This window comes from Tigriopus californicus, chromosome 4 (assembly GCF_007210705.1).
Source record: "Tigriopus californicus strain San Diego chromosome 4, Tcal_SD_v2.1, whole genome shotgun sequence".
Classification (NCBI taxonomy): Eukaryota; Metazoa; Arthropoda; class Copepoda; order Harpacticoida; family Harpacticidae; genus Tigriopus; species Tigriopus californicus.
Window position 1 is genome coordinate 9214802 of NC_081443.1, and position 20434 is coordinate 9235235.

A 20434-nucleotide genomic window follows, 5' to 3' on the forward strand; every position below is an offset into this window, starting at 1 on the left:
CTCCGAGCATCTCGATCTTATCGATTGGATCTCCAAGGGTCTCTTTGGAATATACAAATAACATAACAGTTATGCCTCCTGAGACTCCTCACATTCTACACACTCCCCTCATAAGGCCAAACCAATTTGAACCCAAAGTCTGTCATTGACGCTTAATGAAGATTTAGAGAGTCGCCAGTTGACCTAGCTCCTCCTCATCTCAATGAGAACACTAACAAAGATTAAGCACTCTGAGTCTCGGACGTGTCACCTTGACGGACCTGACCCCTAGGGGCGTATTCAGGGAACTGCTACTAGATTAGAGTGATTGGACATTTTTATGAACTAGGCTCCTGGTTTTCAAACCTGGAAAGAGCCCTCTTTCCATTCACTAATAAGCAGTCGATGACGAACGGACCATGCTCACGGCATATCTTGTTGTTGCATATAGTTGAGTGTTTATTTCATATCTCCAGTTTGTTTTGATTATCTATCTAGCATTACAATTTGGATAATAGTGATAATAATTATAATAATGATAATAAAAATAGAAGTAACTCGAGAGTGCTGGATGGGAAAGGAGGTGCTGATAAGTTGGGTTTGGTGTGAATACGTTGCTGTTCTTTTTACGAGTGAATGAACGTTAAAGTTGTGAGATGATCAATGCCAAAAGCGATTGCACGTTGTCTTCATCATGACTCGGCGGTCCTTTTTGGCCCAGTGTTCCGATTGCGGATTGAATTTCTTGTAAATGATTTCTTTGCTTGCCCAAACAGAAATCACCAGTCCACAATCACCCGACAAAAGTCAGGACCAGTCGGACTGTCGTCATGATTGTGTTTGTCAAAATACTACAGTTGCATGTCTGTCATCCAATGATGGACCAGCCAAGGATCGCCTTTTTGTCGTCCGTCTCTCTCCGAGAAATTCAATCTTCAGCGTTGTTTTGTTTTAGATTTTTGACTGGCTCCTTCTGTTATTATTCATCGTGTTTCTTCTCTCCATCTGAGACATCAATGAAATAGCACACTGTCCAAGTTTGTTCGTTCTTTATTATTATGATGATTACAGTCTATTCAAAGAAGGGAAAGAGAGAGAGAGAGAGAGAGGAACAATTTATTCTTGAGATCCCGAGGTGGATTACGTATCAAACTCGTGTGTGTCGACATGTTTTGGTCGGTTGAAGTAAGGTTTTTTTGCTTTCGTTTGTTTAAAATGTGGACCACTTTGATTTCAGAGTTAAGTTGCACTTTGCAGTTTGACAAAAAATATCTCGTTCAACTTCAGAACGATTGGGCAATAAGGCCCCCAATACTATGATTATGAGGGTTGAAATGGTTATGGTGATGAAGGTGGTGGTGATGAGGCGGCAAGGGAGGCACTAGTGAGGTGAGAGTGGGGGCCACGCCCCCTAAAGGCGAATGTTCATTGGAAGGAGGCGTGGGGAGCTGTGGATGATGACAGTTGTGGTACCAATCCAAATTGGTTTGCTGCTGTTGTTGAGGATGTTGTTGTTGCTGCTGTTGCTGCTGCTGTTGCTGTTGTTGCTGCTGCTGTTGTTGGGATGGTTGAGCCTGAATCTCATGGGGTTGAGAGGTGGGTGTGACTAAGTTGGTGTTGTTAGGGTGAGGCGTGACTGATGTGAGATTGGGACTGCTGGCCATGGGAATGGGCTCCTCTTCCTCGGATTCATCGGATTGATACCCGTTGGAATTGTTGGAAGCTGAGGAAGAACACGCGTCCTTACCATGGACCTGAAAGTGATGCAAAATGCAAATATGATCAGCCTACCAGTGCATTCCGTTTATGGGGTGCTGAATTTACCTTCATATGCTTCCTCAAACTGGACGGATGAGTGTAGGACTTGTCGCATCCCTTGACTTTGCAAAAGTACGGCTTGTCCGATGTGTGTACGTGACTATGCTTCTTGCGATCACTGGAATTGGCAAATCGTCTGTCACATCCATCAAACTCGCATTTGAAGGGCTTCTCACCTAAAAAAGAATGGAACAGTGCTAAGTTAGAAAGTGAGCCGCCTCTATTCAATTGTTCTCTCCGTTCCGACTTCTCGATAACGACAAACAAACAATGCCTGGCTCGAAATCATCTTGCTGCTCATTTAACGCTTACGACCAGGTAGAGCACGAGCCGAAATAGATCGATAGGGCTACTACTTCTCCTACACTACTTTCACACTACAAGCTAAATAGAACGATATCTGATCTCTGAAGAGCCCAGTTCCAGCATGCTTCAGCATGGGTACATTTGGGATCGACGCTTCCGGCAGATCAATGGGCAGGATGATTTGGAGGATCCCACTTCTGCGCCAGCTTCTCTCCAAGCCCGTTCGAGCTTTGTATTAGGCTAGTGAGTTGGACAGAGCTGTCTAACCACTCAATGGTGGGTGCTCAAAATCTGAAAAATATATCCTGTGCTTCTGGTGCGAACGAGCTAGAAAACTCAGCCTTTGGGGCAGCTGGTCCATGGGCGATAAAAACGATTTTTTTTCTCTCTCTCTTCCTTCTCTCTCCTTTCCTCTCTCTGTACGAGTGAGGGTTCGCCATAAGTCAAGCACCAGAAAGGAGAGTTACAAAAAGAGAAATTTATCATTGTATTATAATCGATAATTTGCTTATATATCACTCTGAAAGCCTGGTTACGTGCTCAATTTGAGGAGAAAAGGGCCATTTTGGGGACGGGTTCATTGAGGAGCAAATTTCCCAACATGAACCATTTACCCCAACTTCAAGGGTGGTTGCATACTAAGTTCCGTTTTTTCCGACCGAAAAATGAGGTGAATTGCCCCGGCTAACAATGCAAGAGAAGTAATGGTTACAAAAAAAAGCAAAAGTTTGGTCCAATTTTTCATGGTTGAAAAGCTTCTTTATTTCTTTCCGTTGCCCGTTCCCCCTCAAAATTTGAAGAAAAAAGCCCTGAGATGAACCTCCTTTGTGCCAAGTGGAATAGAGTTCTCAGAACGGGCAAAAACCTATTGTGAATCACGTGACAAAAGAAGAAATGGTTTCAGTTCAATTTTTGAAATCAAACCTCTCAATTTTCTCAGCATTGGCAGCAATGGAAAACAAAGCACAAAATTTAGCACAAAAAACTTAAGCAATGAACTATTTGTATTATGTTTAAACAAAATTTGATTTATCGGGAGGGTGACCAATTTCGAATTGGTTTGGGAACCAGGTATAACTGCTAGTTATATCTTTCCCATTACCGAGACTTGATGACACATTCCAGTACGGCTTTGATATCGCCATGAGTCCTCACATAAAAATGCACTTTTTTCATGGCTGAGCCTCGGGGGCACTTAAATCAGGATTATTGCTGTCAGCGACCAGTTGAATTCCCTCAGAGTTAACGCTTGATAACGATAAAATGTCGCATCGGGGATAATCTTGTTTTATGGCGAAAACGGGTTGGAGTTGGAACTGCGGCTTTTTTCCATCCATTGCCATGGGATTTAATTGTCCACCATGAATTCTTCTACAGTACACTATCCCGGTGACTTCCACTTTTTGATTGATGCAAAACCAAAATCCGTCACACTCAACGGGATTGATTGGATCGCAGGGCTACGGAAAAGCGTCAGCTTGCGCTTTGAACCTTCTCGCCTTAATTGAAAGTTTGGGTAGCTCATTCTCTATTTGACCCATTATGTCCAAAAAATTTGTATTTCTCAACCCCTCCTCCTCCTTCTGGTTCTCGTTATCTGGCCATCGTTTCGGGGTTGTCCGCTCGGAAAAAGCGATCTCCATAACAAGATAATAAGCACTTGGCGGGCATTAGAACTACACCTTAATGATAGGGTTACCCCTCTAATATATTGCTCTGGGTCCCTTGACCACTCCCGCCGAACATCTATCTACTACGCACGTTTTATGGGGTGCCAATCGATGCGTTCGATATAAAAATAAAATAAGATACTATTTTTCGTTCGTCTTCATTCCTCGAACTTTTCCACCTCTTTTTTCCACAAGAGGAAGCGAGTTAACCCTCTCTCCCATTCTTTCTCTCTCTTTATTCCTTCCCGGGTTTTGTGTGGACACCGAAGAAGTTGGTTTATCCGGCCAAATCCACTGGTTGGATTGAGCACTACCATGCTCTTTGTTAGCGTAGCATGTTCATAGATCAAGTCTTGAAGTCATTCCTGCTTACCATCTTGCCCCACCAACCAACCTATCAACCAACCAACCAAGTTGTTCATCGCCAAAAAGCACCTTTTTCCTCCCCACACTCACTCGACTCTCCACGACTTCAAGAAGACGAAGCAGGCGTACAATAGCATACACACACACACACATTCAAGGCAGTTGGAACCACCAATACCATCAACATCATCATGAGAGAGAGAGAGAGAGGCTCCTTCACCAACACCAAAGAGCCATAGATTAAGCTAAGCGTCACAAAAGAATTTTTCCAAGACCGCTCCTCCGTGGATGTGGACGGAGCAATGGTGCAAGTTGGACAGTGCAGCACTGATGGTTGGGCCGTTGGTTCGTTGGGTCGTTGTTGGCTTTGTTGGCGGTTCGAAACGCTCTCCGAATCGATTCTCTTTCTCGGACTTGCTTCCTCGAGCACCACTATGATTGTTATTACAACAATCATGCCAAACTTCAACCCGTTCTTCCTTGGCACACCATACACCATCGCTAAGAATGGGATGTTGCAAATACCGTAAAGTGTGCACTGGATAAGCTGCAAAATGAATTAATCCCAAGCACGCGACGACAACGCAAATAGTAATCGTTGTACGGTTTGGTTTTGGTCATTTTTGGGGGCCTGGGATGATGATGATTGAGGGCCGTTGCATCCATTAGTGAATGCAGGAGGACCCAAAGAGGGCTCTTTCACCAACTGATCCACATTTTCTACTTATTCCAATTGAAAACGACAGAACGTCAACACCATTCAAGAGCGAATCTAGTTGACAATGCGACCTATGGCTCACCAGGGGTGCCAAAATGAAAAATCATTCGAAAATAAAACCAATCTTCGCCGGGTTTCTCAATTTACCAGCCCTTCACCGCCAAACAGAGAAGTGTATTTCATTTCAGGGTCAGACGGTCCAATTGATTCTAAACAATAATGATCGGCAATCCTGTGGACTTGAAATCACACACGCACACACACACACACGTATGTATGTCTCGTCCATTGGTTGGCCATTGGAGGCGAGGAGATATTGACCGAAAATCTCCATTCTGCGCATTGTCCGGTGTCACAGGGAAGAATCGGATTATAAATTATCCTTTTTCACAATTGAGGAATTCTTTGTCCATTCAAGAGACCTGAGATCCCCACTCAAAAGACTCTGAGCCTCTGCGGGGACATGTACCATCCACACATCCACATCCACACATACACTCCGGCACATCCATTAAGCCAAAAGACCTTCATACCCTCTTTCCTTCTTTCTCACTCCCTTACACGCACTCATTCACAAAGGACGGCGAGAAAAACACAAACTCCCAAGTTTGGAGCATTACATAACAAAATTAGAGTGCCTTCAAGATAGCATAACTCTGCATACATTTATTGGAGCGAACATACTCATGAGGCGTTCAAAATCACGACTCTCAGATTCAATTGAATATTCATCTGTCTCTTGGCATATGTTGGTACTGTGATGAGATGAAAAATCTCAATTTTTATGCAGAATGAGAGCCATTCAAATGGAAGCGCGTCGCCAGACAAAGTGAAACACTCACTCTCTTTTCCACTCACTGCCAAACCGAGATCCGGGCTTCATAGGCAACTCGGGTCAAGGGGGCGTTATGACAAGGAAAGATAATGATTATGAAGGACAAGTACAGTCTACCGGGGAGACTACCCTACTAGAGGTCTATCTACGGTAGGGTGTCCATGAGGGGAAGTTGACAATGTGGACCCTCTTTTTCTGTTCCTACCAGCCTGACATTGGATTCATATTTTTTTCGTTCATGTGCAATTTTCAATGGTCGCCCGATCCATCTGCTTTTTACGTGGAAGGTATGGGCTGGGAGAGCCTGGGAGGATGGTGAAATTGGAATGGACAATTAATCTTGTTGATGATTTATCCGGAGACTTTTCAGGTTTGCCACTCGGCATACGCATCTTATTCGTAAAGTCCAGAGAGATCATGGTCTCATGGCTGAGTCTGAGTTCCATTGTCAATGTCACGTGCTCGATGGCGAGCCAATGGACTTAGATCGAGGGTTCATCCTCGTTAGAATAAGCAAACATGAGATGGACTCTTTAAACCACACAACCGACGATCGGGACGCAATTTCGGATACGTATGGTAAATGGATGGATGGCAGTAATCACGTTTGGAACCAACCATCGAGGACCACCACCGGATTACAAGGAATTAGGGGGGTTTAACCGTACTTGGTGCGTTCATCCACGTATTGGTTTGTGACACGTGGGCACAAGCACCGGATATACTACACGGGAATTGCAGCTATACTGGTTATATTTACCTATTGTCCTTTCTGTGTTGGTGAAATATCTTTCCGAACCCCTGTTAATGTTGAGTTCGTTTCGATTTTTTCATGGCTTCCCCCTTTCTTTGAGAGTTCTCTAATGAGATATACATATCTTCGTCGCTGTCGCATTCCAGTTCTTTTCAGTTTAAAGATGTCGCGTCTCATATTTCCGAGACAAATGGCTCTTCTCGAGATTGGGGCCGTTGTGTGATGTTGGAAGATATGGATTGGCCCAAAATTCAGTGCCTTTATGAGAGTACTACAAGGAACAAACACTTGATGGGAGAAAATTGGCTCTGAATCTGAGTGCTCTGGAGAGGAGGTCAAGTTTGTGGCGGTAGAACCTGTTCAGAGATATTTCGGGAGAGGCAACTCCATCTTGATAAAGTGCAAAGATGTGAACACACTCTTGGAATGTGACATTATGGCTGTTGGTTTTGCTTGGCTACCTTTTTTTTCACTGCGATGTCACTAGAGTTTCTGAGTACTGAATTTTCTCCAATGTCTATAGCATGTGACTAAAGACACTGAAGAGGCCTTGAACGATGTCCATAATGAGAAGACAATTGTGAATTGCTTGGGGCCAACTCGGTCCTGACGAAAAGCAGAAATGGTTGACAGAGACGAGAGAGCACATATCTCACTCCAATGTCGAGGTCAATGACAGAGGTTCAGTTTTGAGCTCAAAATGCTTCCTGAAGCAGAAATTTCAATCTTCTTTGTGCTTGTCACTTCTCTGGGCTTGAGTGTATCATTGGCTAAGATCTGAAGAATAATCTTTATCGCCCCACCGAACCCTGTAATGCGCTTGCCAGAGACCACACACCACCAAAGCTTTGGTTGTATGACCAATTGCCAATTGCATATTGTTAAACGTAACAACCCAGAATGGATAAAAAACCATCTGAAAACCAAGTATCAGCTTGATGAAAATTTCAAGTGATCGGTAAAACAAAGACTCGTTATTCTAATCAAGAGCTCTTCAATTGCTTTGTTATCCCAAAATACCATGGAAAAAAGTTGATAAATGCCAGTCCAGGGAGGCTAGGGAATTCCACATGGATTGCTCTATCTTTGGATATGGTAGTGTCTGGTCAGATCTAAGTATTCTTCTAGATGACTTATCATTTTTCATTTCTTTGTGGGAATGATTTTGTATGTTGCATGAATCTTTATAGTAAAAGCTCTTTAAAGTTGTCATTTCGCATATGCAGCGCTATTATAATATATCATCTGTCATCCAGAAATGGAGTAGTCCCAGAACAGAATACCGGTTGAATTATCATCATTCTTGAGAGCATCAAGTTGGGATGACAAACGATATGTCAAAAGGCATTTTGGATAAGTCACCTCTCGCACGATCTCCACTTCAATTCTTTTACATGGATTGAAACAGAGGCGCTTTAAAACGTTGAAACTCCATAATTCTGTGTGAAAACTTGCTGGCTAATATTGGTGCACATAACTTGAGAAATGGAGCCATTTCAAGAGCGGGTCAGAATCAATTTGGGGATGTCAACCAAGGTCAGATCGGATCTTGGGAGTCTGGGAAGACTTGATTCTATTACCATCATCAAGTTACAGGTGATCTACCATAAAGCACATAAAAATGTTCCTTTTGAGTGGAGCTTCACAAGTTCAGAGACGGACTCCGCCAGAACTACGCGCTCTTCTTATCTGCCCATGAACTCTTGTTGTAAATCCAACTTGACCAACATGAAGGAATCAGGGTTGCCCAGACGAGGATCAGTGAAAAGATGACGACAACCACGGGTAAGTTATAATGCTATTTTGCCAGTATTGTGTATGGACTGATGGCCAAGCAGGGAGTGATATCGAAAAGTTCAGGAATGTCATAGTGAGGCTTGTGTATTGGGCGACCCTGGAATGTGAGAGATGGATTTTTGGAATGGAATTCCTTCATGCCTATCGATCCCCAAGAGCTGATGGCTTCTTCAGGCCAATGGATGGATTATTGTCTATATAAAATGAATGAATCGACAAGGATTGTAATTTACACCCAATAGCATGTAAATTCGATCGACCTTTAGCCCCTCTGTGCTCAAATGGTTGTTAAAACCTCAAGGTTTTTGCATTTTATGGCACCTTACAAATTTGGAGCATTCAAAATACTCTTGGGGTGCCCCCATAATTGCTCGTTAATGAAATGGTGACAATTTCGCCCAACAACAAGCCCTAAATCACTCGTTGTCCTTAATGTGTGGCCGGTCTCTGGGACCGATGGTCGTCAGGTTCTTGTCTCCTTGTCCATGGGGAACAGTGGTCCTGGTTGTGATCAATCTTGAAAACAATCGGAGTCACGAGTAATCATGGGTGATCTCATTACGTATTCGACATTCGACAGCCAAGTTCAGTGCGTCAGTCACATCAATCCATTCCTCTTCTTTCTGTCTTCATTTGTGGATGAACTCATCTGTAAATGCTCGAGTCACATCCATTATGTCTTTGAATTGAATTTGCATGTGATCCATATTCAGTTGGAACAACGGGATGTGTCAATACCCCCAAGTTCAATCCCCCAATCCTCCTGCTCAAACGAAGGCGACAAACACTTGGTTCATTCGGGGAGATTTTTACTACTATATGTACGAGTAAACTGCTCTCGCCGCTTTGAAAGCTTATCCAAGCGATCACGACGATGAACTCAAATCAAATGAATGTACGATTTACAAATGTTCTCCGAGAAAGAGGGGGTGTTTTTTTTAGGGGGAACCAGTCAGAGCTCAGATGCTAAACTTCCAATGAGTGAGATAATCTTCGTTTTATTGGGGGTGATTCGCCAACCACGGAGTTGGTGAGCGATTTTGGTAATCCCACCTAGAGAGGTTTTACCTTTAGTCACGCATGACTTAGGCTCAGCCAGGGCCTTTTTGACACCTGAACGAAATTAGGATGTTTTATGAAGAGTTCATCGAAATTCTTGCCACCTTTTCGAGCGACAAGGATTACGAGAGAGAGCGAGAGAAAACGAAATCAGGACTCCCAGATGTGCGAAAAGTGTCGATTGGAGTGGAGTCTGTTTCTGCCTGCGTGCCCTTAATGTGAATCTCCTTGCGCACGAGTGACTTCAAATGAAGCAAAAATAAAGCCACATTTGATGAACTCCCATCAGAACACGCTCACTCCATCAGAATGGGTTCATTCTCAATCTGTCACGAAAATGTTGAACAGCTTTGACAAAATCCACAAAGAATCCCTCGTCCCTCAGCTGGCGTCTGTCTACAGTCATCTTACTTTCTACCTTTAAAATGTGGATCAAGAAACTAAAGTTATCATAATTTCACTTCCATCGATTTCCATTCATTGCTTGGACATATCCATCTCTAGCGGAGAAAAAACGCAGACCGGAAGCTGTCCCAGTTTCCCTAATTTCAGTATCGTAAAAGTGACGGTTAACACGGGTAAATAGAGTCATGTCAACGAGAGACCCACAACGGTGCTTGCATGTTCTCCTACTACTGGGGACTGGAGTTAGTACAGTGATACAGTCAGTGTAGGGGTAGGAGCAGTATAATAGTGAGGAGATAGTGAAATCAGGATATTGCCCGGATACCCTCTAACCAGGGGGTGTCAAATACTCGGGCCAAAATGAATGACAAGGCGCACATGGTTGTAAAGATTGGAGCATGTTCAACTGTTTTACCGAGCTTTTTGGCACCCTTTAGACGACGTGTCTATCTTTTGGAGCAGTAGAACCTGGACCACCCAATTCTGGCGTTTGGGTAGCCCATGGTGAGGTTGTAAATGTCCCAAGGAGCATCCGAATTGCTCCTACCGGTCAAAAATCAACAGTCTTTGCCTTACGTAAAAGCTCGTTATGAGTTCAACGGAGAGAACGCACTAGGATATCTGTTTATGTACTCAGCTTTGGTCGAGGGTAGAGGATGGCATCGAAAACGATGACGACTCATCAAAGGGCAATTACATTGGGAAAACCTCGCATTTCCGTTAAAAACGATCACGTGCCTTCGTGAATGATGTCATCACTGATGATCCCTGGCAAACTCGGGGCACAGGTTCCAATTGGACCAACGACGCTCTCTGATTGATGACCCAACAGCCATTCAGTCAGTCAGTTCAGTCGACCCTTTAGTAAAACAATATGATTACAGCGCTTCCAACTTTTCCAACACTCTCAACACCCTCAACGTCACATTGACATTGGGCTGTTGATATATTTTCATGGAATTTGCATTTTGAAGGGTTGGATATGTTCCATGTTGGAAACGACTCATTCAGATTAGAGCTCATCTGTCTGGCTTTGTTTCAGCGAAAGCGGTGATCAAATTATCACATGTGTCTGTGTGTCTATGGTTAAATGGCTGGCTTGAATCATGAATCCCGGACTCAGAGACAATGCCATGAGGAAATACGAGCACGAAATCGATTCATCCAGCACCACTCTTCAACAACATCAACAACCAACAATAAGAGGATCCTCGTGCTTTGAACTTTTGAAGTGGCCATACATGAGCAGAGGTAACTATTGAGGTGTTGTTTAGCAATTGGCTACTCAAATGAGTAAAATGTTTCATTTATGTTTATGATGTAAATTCCAGTCATGAGTGATTTTTTTTTGTTCCATTTTTCATACGTCAACCATCCTCAGTTTTGCTCAAGTATGAAAGCAGGTGCTAGGTTTCCAAGCGAATCTGGTTATGGTTTTATCGATAAATGTCGTTGGGGGCGAGAAGCATCCCATACTGGCATACTGCACAGATCGAGGGTTTTTCTATTTTGGGATGAAGTCGCCAGATTGATTGAAGGGGATTTTCTATTTAGTACTGGGTATTCTTTACGAAACGCTTCGTAAGCGATACTTCTTGGAATCTTTGGGGATGGATGGATGGATGGACGGACGGACGGACGGACGGACAGTTTTTTGGTCTGACCGATGTTGTGGACTGAATCGAATCACGTGCTTTGCATTCCAGAACTAATCGCTCACTCACTCAAGTAGATAGAAGAACCAGAAGAACACTACCAGAAGTTGTCTGCAGAAATGAGCAACGCACAAACCACCAACCAAAGTCATTGGTTGTTCTGGGGCTCCATAGACTGAGAAGAGAATCATGAATCCGAAATGCAGGACTGTTGATGGGTTCGCGAGCAGGAATTTCGATGAGAAAAAGAAAGAAAAAAAAACTATTAACTTGAGGTTCAGGACAAAGTTTCTGTCATTTGTGGGGCAATGAGGTCACTCATTGGGCATTCCATTGGCCAGGAATGCACGTGGAACACAGTCCAAGTTCCGTATCGGGCAATTCTTCTCGGCAAGCAATGTTTTTATTTGCCTCCTAATGTCCTCACTAAACGACTTCCGGAACAACGACGAGCCATCAAGAAAGGGCGGTCGATCATGGAAATTGGGTTTTGTCATCTTCAGAGCAACGACTGAAGTGGAGCAGAGTCGGCAATCTACTATATACAAACAAATCCAGACCCTTTGTTCATACAACTACCAATTCAGCTTTGATGTCTGGCTCGTCCAGCCCCGAGAATGAACATTGAACAAGCAAACTCAAGGGGGGTCAAGTGATTCTTCTCCAAATCTGATTCGAAGCTTTCACGGCCGATTGGTCGGGTACAATTTCTGGCAGTGACATTAATCTCTCGCGCACGTGGATCGCCCAGAGTAAAAGGCGGTAAGAGATATGAGTGTAGTGCGTGTGTGTGTGTATACGTATATATAGTATTATGAAGCCATATGTGTATTCTCTCCTCTCTGATGATGAAGATGATCTGAGGTAAACGTAATTTGGCGATGCATCATCTCGATTTCAATGGCTTCCTCCTTCTCGAGTTTGGCGTGTCTCTTCAACAGAACCATTGTCGAGAGAAAATTGCAACACAAGAAAAATGGTTGCACACTTTAACCGCCGTAATGACTTTGTCTCGTTGGGCCAAAGCCCAAAGCTGACAGGAGTTCATTCCTTTGATATGTGTTTATTACCCTCAACCGGGCATTAAAATGAAAGATTTGCTGGCCAGGCTCAATCTAGCCACTTGACAGCTTTGCTTATTTCTTCAAGAAAGTGCAAAGAAACACTGGATGTGTGTGGACTGTCTCTCGAATCGGGTACCCACAACATGACGAGCACACAAGGCTCTTCTCAACGGGAAAGACATGGTCAATTTGAAAGCCACATCCCCAATGCATACATACACATTACTACACATCCAATCCTCCTCCAAATAAAGCCAAGTCGATCCTACGTACTACATGAAGCGGGATCTAGGAGGCAGTGCAATTTTGATGTTTATTTACTTTCCTTCCCCACAAGCCGTGAGTCGTCAAGTGCATCAGGGTGATGATGATGATCCTGTACAGTAAACCCAACATTGGCCAATGATTGTGATGATGATGATGATCGTTCGTGAGTCCGTAATTCTGACAACGCCTTGTTCCGCCCAGACAAGCCCACTGCACCTATGAACATACAACAAGGATCGGACACCTCATTGGAACACAAACCTCTGAACTGATCCATTGCACTATAGAGTCAGGAATGATCTGCTGACGAGAAGGGTGGCGTGTGGCGTTGTCCATAGAGGTTTTGTGTACAAACGCCAGGCGTTTATTTTGAAGGGGCCGAGAGGAGCATGGAGAGGACGAAGAAGCCACGTTGTGATTCAAGGAGGCTCGAAATGCAATCACGTCCATCCGAAGTGCTCTTGTCGATGCTCCCATCAATGCAAGTACACACACGCATAATGTAAACTTGAGGCGAAGCAGGTGATTTATGATCTGCAAATCACATGCCAGACGGATGAGAACCAGATCTCGCTCTATTCCCCCTTCGCCTTGTTCATAGGAACCTCATTGGAAGATGTCATGTCTTGGGGAGTGCAATGATAACTGCAGGGACTGAAATGCACGCTAATTGCTTGTCTGGATTTGAAATCGGGAACACGAGGAGCATTGCATTCGGCGAAGCCTCCTCTGTCTTTGTTGTGAGGCATGTTTAGTGCATACACATTGAACAGTGTGTAAGCTCTATCCCGTGACAATTTAATTGATTTCACAGAGTGTGCTTTTCATGGAAAACGTTATGATTAGGACTTTCAGGGGGAATCGGGGCGATCATGCAACTTTGAAATCGTGCCTCATGAACCGGATTCTCTCGGCTCTCCCTTCTCAAGGTTCAATCACTTTAATTATCTTGATGATGGTAATTATGACCCCTGTAATCGAGTGTTTGTCCCCAATGGCTCCTCTTTAATCACACGTTGGCTCGCCATGAATCATGACAGCCAGAAAGAGACCCACGCATGTTGACTCAGATCCATCCATCCATCCATACAAACATCAACCAACAATCAAGTGAGCCAAGGGTCGATCGCGACTGGAAATCATATCTGAACTCAAAATGGTCCGTGGGACTCGGCGGCACATTTTTGTCCCGACCCTTTTGAGCACCGGGTTCGTTGCCAGGGCTTTGGAGACGAGTTGTTGTTATCCTGGCACACGCCATCAATTCCATTGAGTTGACTCGCAGAGTCAATGATGCAAACTTGCCGACGCTCTTTTTGCCTTCTCCCATACATCTACCCAGATTTCCAGTACTATAGTACTATCATATAGTACTAAAGAACTATCTATAAACCTTATGCCTGATTACTACGGGTGAGAAGTAGTAGGTTACTGAAGCTATTCTGAAAGAGGCGTAGTTTGACAGTCGCTCGGACTATTCAAATATAGAGTGCTTTACTTCCTTCGCCCAAGGATGACTCTCTCAGATTTTTTAGGTTCAGTATTCCAAACTTGTCTCTCGTCACTCATCCCCGTCAGTGAAGTGCAAAACCTTCTCAAATGAACATAAAAAGGCGCCCATTCACTCAGGAAATTGGACTAATTTGGCACTTTTTGAACCAGTTTCCCTCCCTCACTTTGATGGTTGGTTTTTAATCGAACCCCAATGAATCTAGTTCATCAAATCCGAACTTCTCAAAACCCCAGAAATATATGATCGAGCATCACTGCAAACCTTTCAGGAGTTCCATCTGCCAAAAGAGCCGATCGATGTCAGGTTCAGAAGAGACTTCGAGAGATCCCTAGGTCCATGCGTCATAACTGGATGGAGTCAAGAGTGTGAGATCAGAATTAGAATCGGACGGAAGTGATTTTGCCAACGATGGCGAGAAAGCCCAAAGAAAAATCATGACACTAACAAAGGCGTCATTGCAAGATCGTGATCGTTGGTGCTGAGGTCACGTGTGTCCCACCATTCCAGATCCAGGGACTTCCCAATCCACTAAGATTTATGGGAGGACCCTCACGAATAACGCAACAATCCCTCCGAGGGAAGCTCTTCTCACTAGGGTAGGTTCATGGGGATGTTAGTATTACTTTTCCCGGGGCAGATGAAACAATGGAAGCCAGGATATCGATTGGGCCGAATCGCTTTTGTCTGAGCTCACTAATTCACAAGTAGAGTAACTCTCTTCGAGTCGAGTTGATTCAATCGAATCGAGATTATTTCTCCATTTCTTGTTCATGAGTCTTGCCATACCGAATGGATTCTCCATGGAGTGGGAAAATCACACCAAACTTGAGTCTCTTTTCCCCCCACATTACATGTGCCGTGAGCTGAATGGAAGTGGTTAAGTTGTCCCCAGAGGACCAAGACCAGGACAAAGAGATCCAAGCTTGGATAATCAATCGGATTCCCTTCTCGAGACTTATTAGAGCATTCAAGCAGTCTCATTTATTCACATTTGTGGTCACACAATTAACACAATGTTTTTTTAAAAGCCCGCTCAAGGGTGCTTTAGGGTTCCTCGAGTACCAAATTCACTTGACACTTGGCTGCAGAATGCGACGGAGTTCTCGATCATTGAATCACTCAGATGGAGAGAAAGCCCATAACTAACCTGGTGCTTAAGTGGAACGGAGTAGTTAGTTCCGTTCCCATGAGAGATTGAGGACGTCAGACAATGTCCTGCACTTCATTAGCTAGTTCCCAGTGCATCACCACTGGCCACCCTGCACGTTTTATTGTTCATATGTATACGTGATGTAACTGCCAGGGCTTCTAAAATATGGATGGAGGGTCAGTTTCAAGGACAAAGGAGAAAATCTTGTCCATGGATTTGCCGAAAATGGGATAGCTTGGGCCAAGGGAAGAAGTGTGACTCTTGACACCACGAAGGTCCCGAAAATTCACCCATGTCAAGATTCGTTAGCGAGGGCGAGGTTTGCTCTTATTTGCCAGACCGTCCCCAAGATCGAATCCCAAAGCCTTGGACCTGGTTGGTGTGAGCACATTCCTGAACAAGAGTTACAGGCAGGAAGAATTTATTACAGGTAATTCTGGCCAGTCAGTCAGTCAGTGAGTCAGTCAGCCGGCCATCCGACTCCCAGCCAGGTAAGCAACCCAATAGCCAGACTCTTGGTCAATATGGCCTCCTTTCATTGGGTCAACGTACGTATTGGCCAGCAGAGCCTTACGGTATGGTTGGGGCTCTGTCTCTATTTCGAGGATATGGATCGGGAAAATAAAGACGAAAACGGTCAAAAAAGAAGCAGCATTGTTGACACGGACGAATGGCATCATTAAGGCCAGAACTAACACTTTCGGTGATTAGTCGGGGGGGGGATCAGAAGGGTTAGTAATCGATAGTGTGCTTTAAGAGACATATTGCGCTGCATGCTTAATAGCGTGTAGAGTGAACGGGTGAATATGCACCTTGATAGAAGAACACTTCGGTGGTCGGTCATTTCTTTCTGGAGCAATAACGCACCCGGACCACCCTAGTTAAAATGTACTGGAAACACTATTGTCAATATCCAAGTCCTCTCAAGGGTGATAAAAAATTTGGGTGACTCTTCAACTCGAGTTTTATGAGGGACATCCTATTAGGCAAGCATTTACTACAGCTCATCTCGGGGTCAGCCCCGAAATGACTGTTGTGATCGGGAGGCGAAACAAGTCCGAAAACAAGCGAGCACCGATAAGAGAATGCTTAAAACTCGCGCTTTTGAAAGGCAAAACAACGACGACATCAATAACAACAACAACACCAACAACAAAACTCCGGAGTGGCCAAGTCAGCCACAACCAGGTGTGGCTTTCCGAGACTAATTGTGAACAAGTATCTTGAGGTTTCTTGTCTGGCGACACTTGTAAACCTATTAAGATAAGCTCAATTGAATAGGGAAAAGGCAGTTTTCAAAACAAGAATCTCTGGAAATCTTAGACCGAAAAGATTGTCAATGATTGACCAGAGGATACTCTGGTTTGTGGAAATATCTATGGGTTTCATACTCCATGGCCATTTCAGCCCACACGTAATTTACAGCGCCATGGTGTTTCTGGCGGGTTCAAGCCAGCACCTCGATTCAAAAGTGGTGGAAGAATGGTTTTCATGTGTGGATGGAGAAGAAGAAAAGTAGGCCGAGCAGGGTCGGAGAAGAGATGGTTTGTGGGTTGGATGGTGATTGTCTTGCCATGAGGGCGAACCAAGGCAACTGACTACTCAATTGGGCAGCGGCAGGGTCGGATTTGGTGGTGGCAACCATGAAAGAGAGGATCAAGTTTCATATTGACTGGATATGTACGACTGTATGTACTGTACAGAATAGTAAGACTACAAAGGGAGCTCCTTAGTTGGAGGCAGAGACCCTAGTGTTGATGGTTGGTTGGCTGGTTCTAGGGATTGTTTGGTGGCTGATAGGCACACGAGGAGCGCTCTTTTCAGAGCGCATAACAAGTGTGAAATGCAGCTCGAGGTATTAAACAAAACACAACTTAATTACCCTGGTTTGGACTTGTTTTTTTTTCAATATTGAATTAGACCATCACAACCGGACTCCACCCAATTTCTGACCCATTCCAACTGGCCATGAAAATCCATTCAAATTACATTAAAATTCCGACTTGATGACCCGACAAGCTGTTGGCCGTATAGAATTTCTTAAGTTATTCCATTGGAAGACCACCGAAACTTTGGTCAGATTCCAATTGGAGGGGTGCAAAATGCAGAAATTATGAGAGACTCCCGTACAAACACATGATGAAATAGGCTGTGATGATTAATATAGGATATAAAAGGCCAACCTCAAGTCCAGACAACTGGACAGTGACGAGAATTCCGTCGCACTTGATTGAATAAATGTGTTGTGTTTTGCCCAGAGCTGGACTTGCATTTTGAGGATTACCAGGCATTCGTCGGTTGATGTCTTGGTATGTCAGGAAAGACGGACTCTTCTAGGTGGTTTGCAGTTGGTCAAATGAAGGAATTCGTAATTCTAATTAACCTCGTGATCGACCCTGAATAATAAGCTGTCCGCTCTGCTAATAGAGCTTGTAAAAGTGCAAACGACTCTTGGGATCATCCTTACAAGTGAAGTTGAGTGTAATATTTCCATAATTGAAATGAACTGTGAGCTATTGTGCTGATTCAAGTTGAAAGCCATTTGAGGTGTAACCAAGAATGCAATTGTCAAATTCATTGTAGATTCTATTGAAAATCAGTGGGCTGGACACACCGGTCACTTCATTGGTGAAGCTTTAAGTTCATCATTCTCTCGTTGTAATGAGGTGTTCAATGGTCCTTAGTTGCGAGGACAAAAAGGAGGCGTGACGGGTAGATCTCCGCCCCTCCAAGTGAAAAGGGCCCACCAAGACAGGGACATAAGAGATGGTGGTTGCATCGTAAAGTGTAACAAACATTCCTTTGAGAAAAGTTACGGCCTTCTTGGAATGTCTATGTGTATGTATTACTCATTAAGAAAATTACAAGTTGCAATCCACTTTACTGCAAGGAGCTTCAATCACTCGGCGACCAGAAGAACAATAAACGTCGGGAAACAAAGTCCTATTTCTGGGTTTAGTGCAAAATTGCACGCCCTAAATGGATGTTTTAAGAAACAATTTTTTTTTCGTCTGAGCTTTACAGGTAAAAGTAAGTACTTGAACGAAGGTTTGGACACGGTGTCCGGGAAAGGCTATCGATTACAACATCTAAGCTCACCAAGTCGCGTGCTTCGACTAATCTGATTCGTCTCAAGCTTGAGATAATCAGATAAAGATCACTAATTGGGTTGGGTCCAAGTAGATTTGGGGATATTTTGGGCGCCATACCTCTGATGGCTAGCTTTTTGGGCATATGCCTCCATTGAATGGAATCTATGTCCCGCCCTCTAATACGATAGAGAAAGGGAGTGCTTAAAAAAGCAAAAAGAATCAGGAATTGTTAGGAAATGGGGCTTACCAGTATGTGTTCTCTTGTGAATTTTCAGGTTTTCCGACCGAGCAAACACTTTACCACAACCGGGGAACGGGCATGGAAATGGTTTCTCCCCCGTATGTACCCGAATGTGGTTCACCAGCTTGTATTTGGCCTTAAAAGGCCGACCTTGTCTTGGACAATTGTCCCAATAGCACGCGTGGTTGGCAATTTCAGGTCCCCCGACGTGTTCCACAGTGATGTGAGTGACAATATCATGCATAGAGGCGAACATTTTGGTACAAGGCTTTCTTGGCATTGGTGCATCCGGATCGATCCACATACAAGTGACCTCGTGCTTTAGCGGAGGCTGTCTCATGTATCGAAAGAATGCCCCCGAGGCATGATGAGCCGCGGCCATGCCCATGCCATTCATATATGCCGATGAATACATCTGATTTGCACTGCCCATTTGATGACTGGTGGTCCAGTCGGCGGCCATACCGGCGGCTGCCAGACGAGCCCCGGTCATTCCATGCATGGGATCATGAAGACCTGTGAACGGATCACTTGAGCTGTGTAGGCCGGAGGAAAACACAGATGGGTGTCCAACTGTGGGGGAGGCTGTTTCCATTGAATGAAAAGTGGGGACATCCCGTCGAAAGAGGAGGTCACGGTGATATGCTGCATGAGAGGTGGCTTGAGCTGGGTGATGCCCAGGTAAGGCGTAACCCGAGGTCACATGAGGTGGTTGCGAGGATGGCACTGAGGTTGGATAGGACGGAGCGGAGACGACGGGCCCTTGTCCCGGGTCAATCTTGAACCCCGGAGTGTCCATGAAGGGATACATCACTGACGTCGAAGACATGAGTTCCACTTGACGAGTTGCATAGAGGTTCAGATTCCCTGAGTAAGTGTGGTGGTGATGGTGATCAACAACAACACTTGCATTGGAGGCGCTTGGCGGCGAGGAGATACACATATCAGCGATAATGACTGCATGTGGATATTGGGATGTGTCACAATCGTTGGACGACTTGCATTGCCACTGTCAACTCCGACTTGGAGAGATCCCTTTTTAGATATTCAAGTTCAACTACCACAATTATAGAGCCTAGGCACTGTTTTGGCAGTAGGGGGTTGATTCTAGTTACACTGTGAGCACAATAGGATGAAGAAGTGTCTTGCTGTGAGTTGCAACATGGAATAATCGACGATGATGTGACTTGGCACCGTCCGACAGCCAGATCAAGTTTTGTCGATGTCGACGAGCAGCCTCACTCACCTCTATGGGATCCAAAGCGGCGCACTTGAAATACCCCGACACAAAAAAAGTTGTTGCTGGATGCTAAGCGACGAACGGGCGGACGGCGGACCAACGAGGGTCGGACATTCGATCGAGGCTCCTGGAGGTCCCGACGGAAAGACGAAAACAATGGCGACCGCGACGGCGCCGGCTCCTCATCCTCCTCTTCCAAGTCTGCGACTTCCGAGCAACACTCTCGCTGGAACACGAGGAACACGAAGGGGAAAGAAGAGGAGAGAAGAGCCCAAACAGCAATGGGGGGCAGACGATCCGAGCTCTACGGTGTTGAGCTTCTCACTCCGCCAGATCACTGGGTTTTTCTGGCGAGACAGTGGAGGTTCGCCACGGGTGGTAGGAGGAGCCAGCTCCCTCAACGCTATAGAGGTGAATGTGACCCTGCTGAGAGTTCGGCCAGGAGTTCAAAACAGACCTGGAGCTCGCTCAATGGTGATCTTCCATGGCCACCGAACCTACCCAA

The 20434-nt window shown here is 44.7% G+C and overlaps 1 protein-coding gene across 1 annotated transcript; it reads right to left on the minus strand.

The window, feature by feature from the left end:
* Positions 1–442: 442 nt before the first annotated feature.
* Positions 443–20156, minus strand: LOC131879416 (zinc finger protein ZIC 4-like). The gene is made up of 3 exons (XM_059225730.1): positions 18696–20156; positions 1804–1973; positions 443–1733 (listed from the first exon to the last, which is right to left on the minus strand). Exons 1-3 carry the CDS (start codon positions 19630–19632, stop codon positions 1263–1265), a joined length of 1578 nt encoding a protein of 525 aa, XP_059081713.1. The 5' UTR covers positions 19633–20156; the 3' UTR covers positions 443–1262.
* Between the last annotated feature and the right edge of the window lie 278 nt (positions 20157–20434).

Coding starts and splice junctions, on each gene's coding strand:
- LOC131879416 (XM_059225730.1), bottom strand. CDS start 19,632: ATGTGTATCTCCTCGCCGCCAAGCGCCTCCAATGCAAGTGTTGTTGTT. Junction 1,974..18,695: donor TCACAAGAGAACACATACTG/GTAAGCCCCATT, acceptor ATTCTTTTTTAG/GTGAGAAGCCCTTCAAATGC. Junction 1,734..1,803: donor GTTTGAGGAAGCATATGAAG/GTAAATTCAGCA, acceptor CATCACTTTCAG/GTCCATGGTAAGGACGCGTG.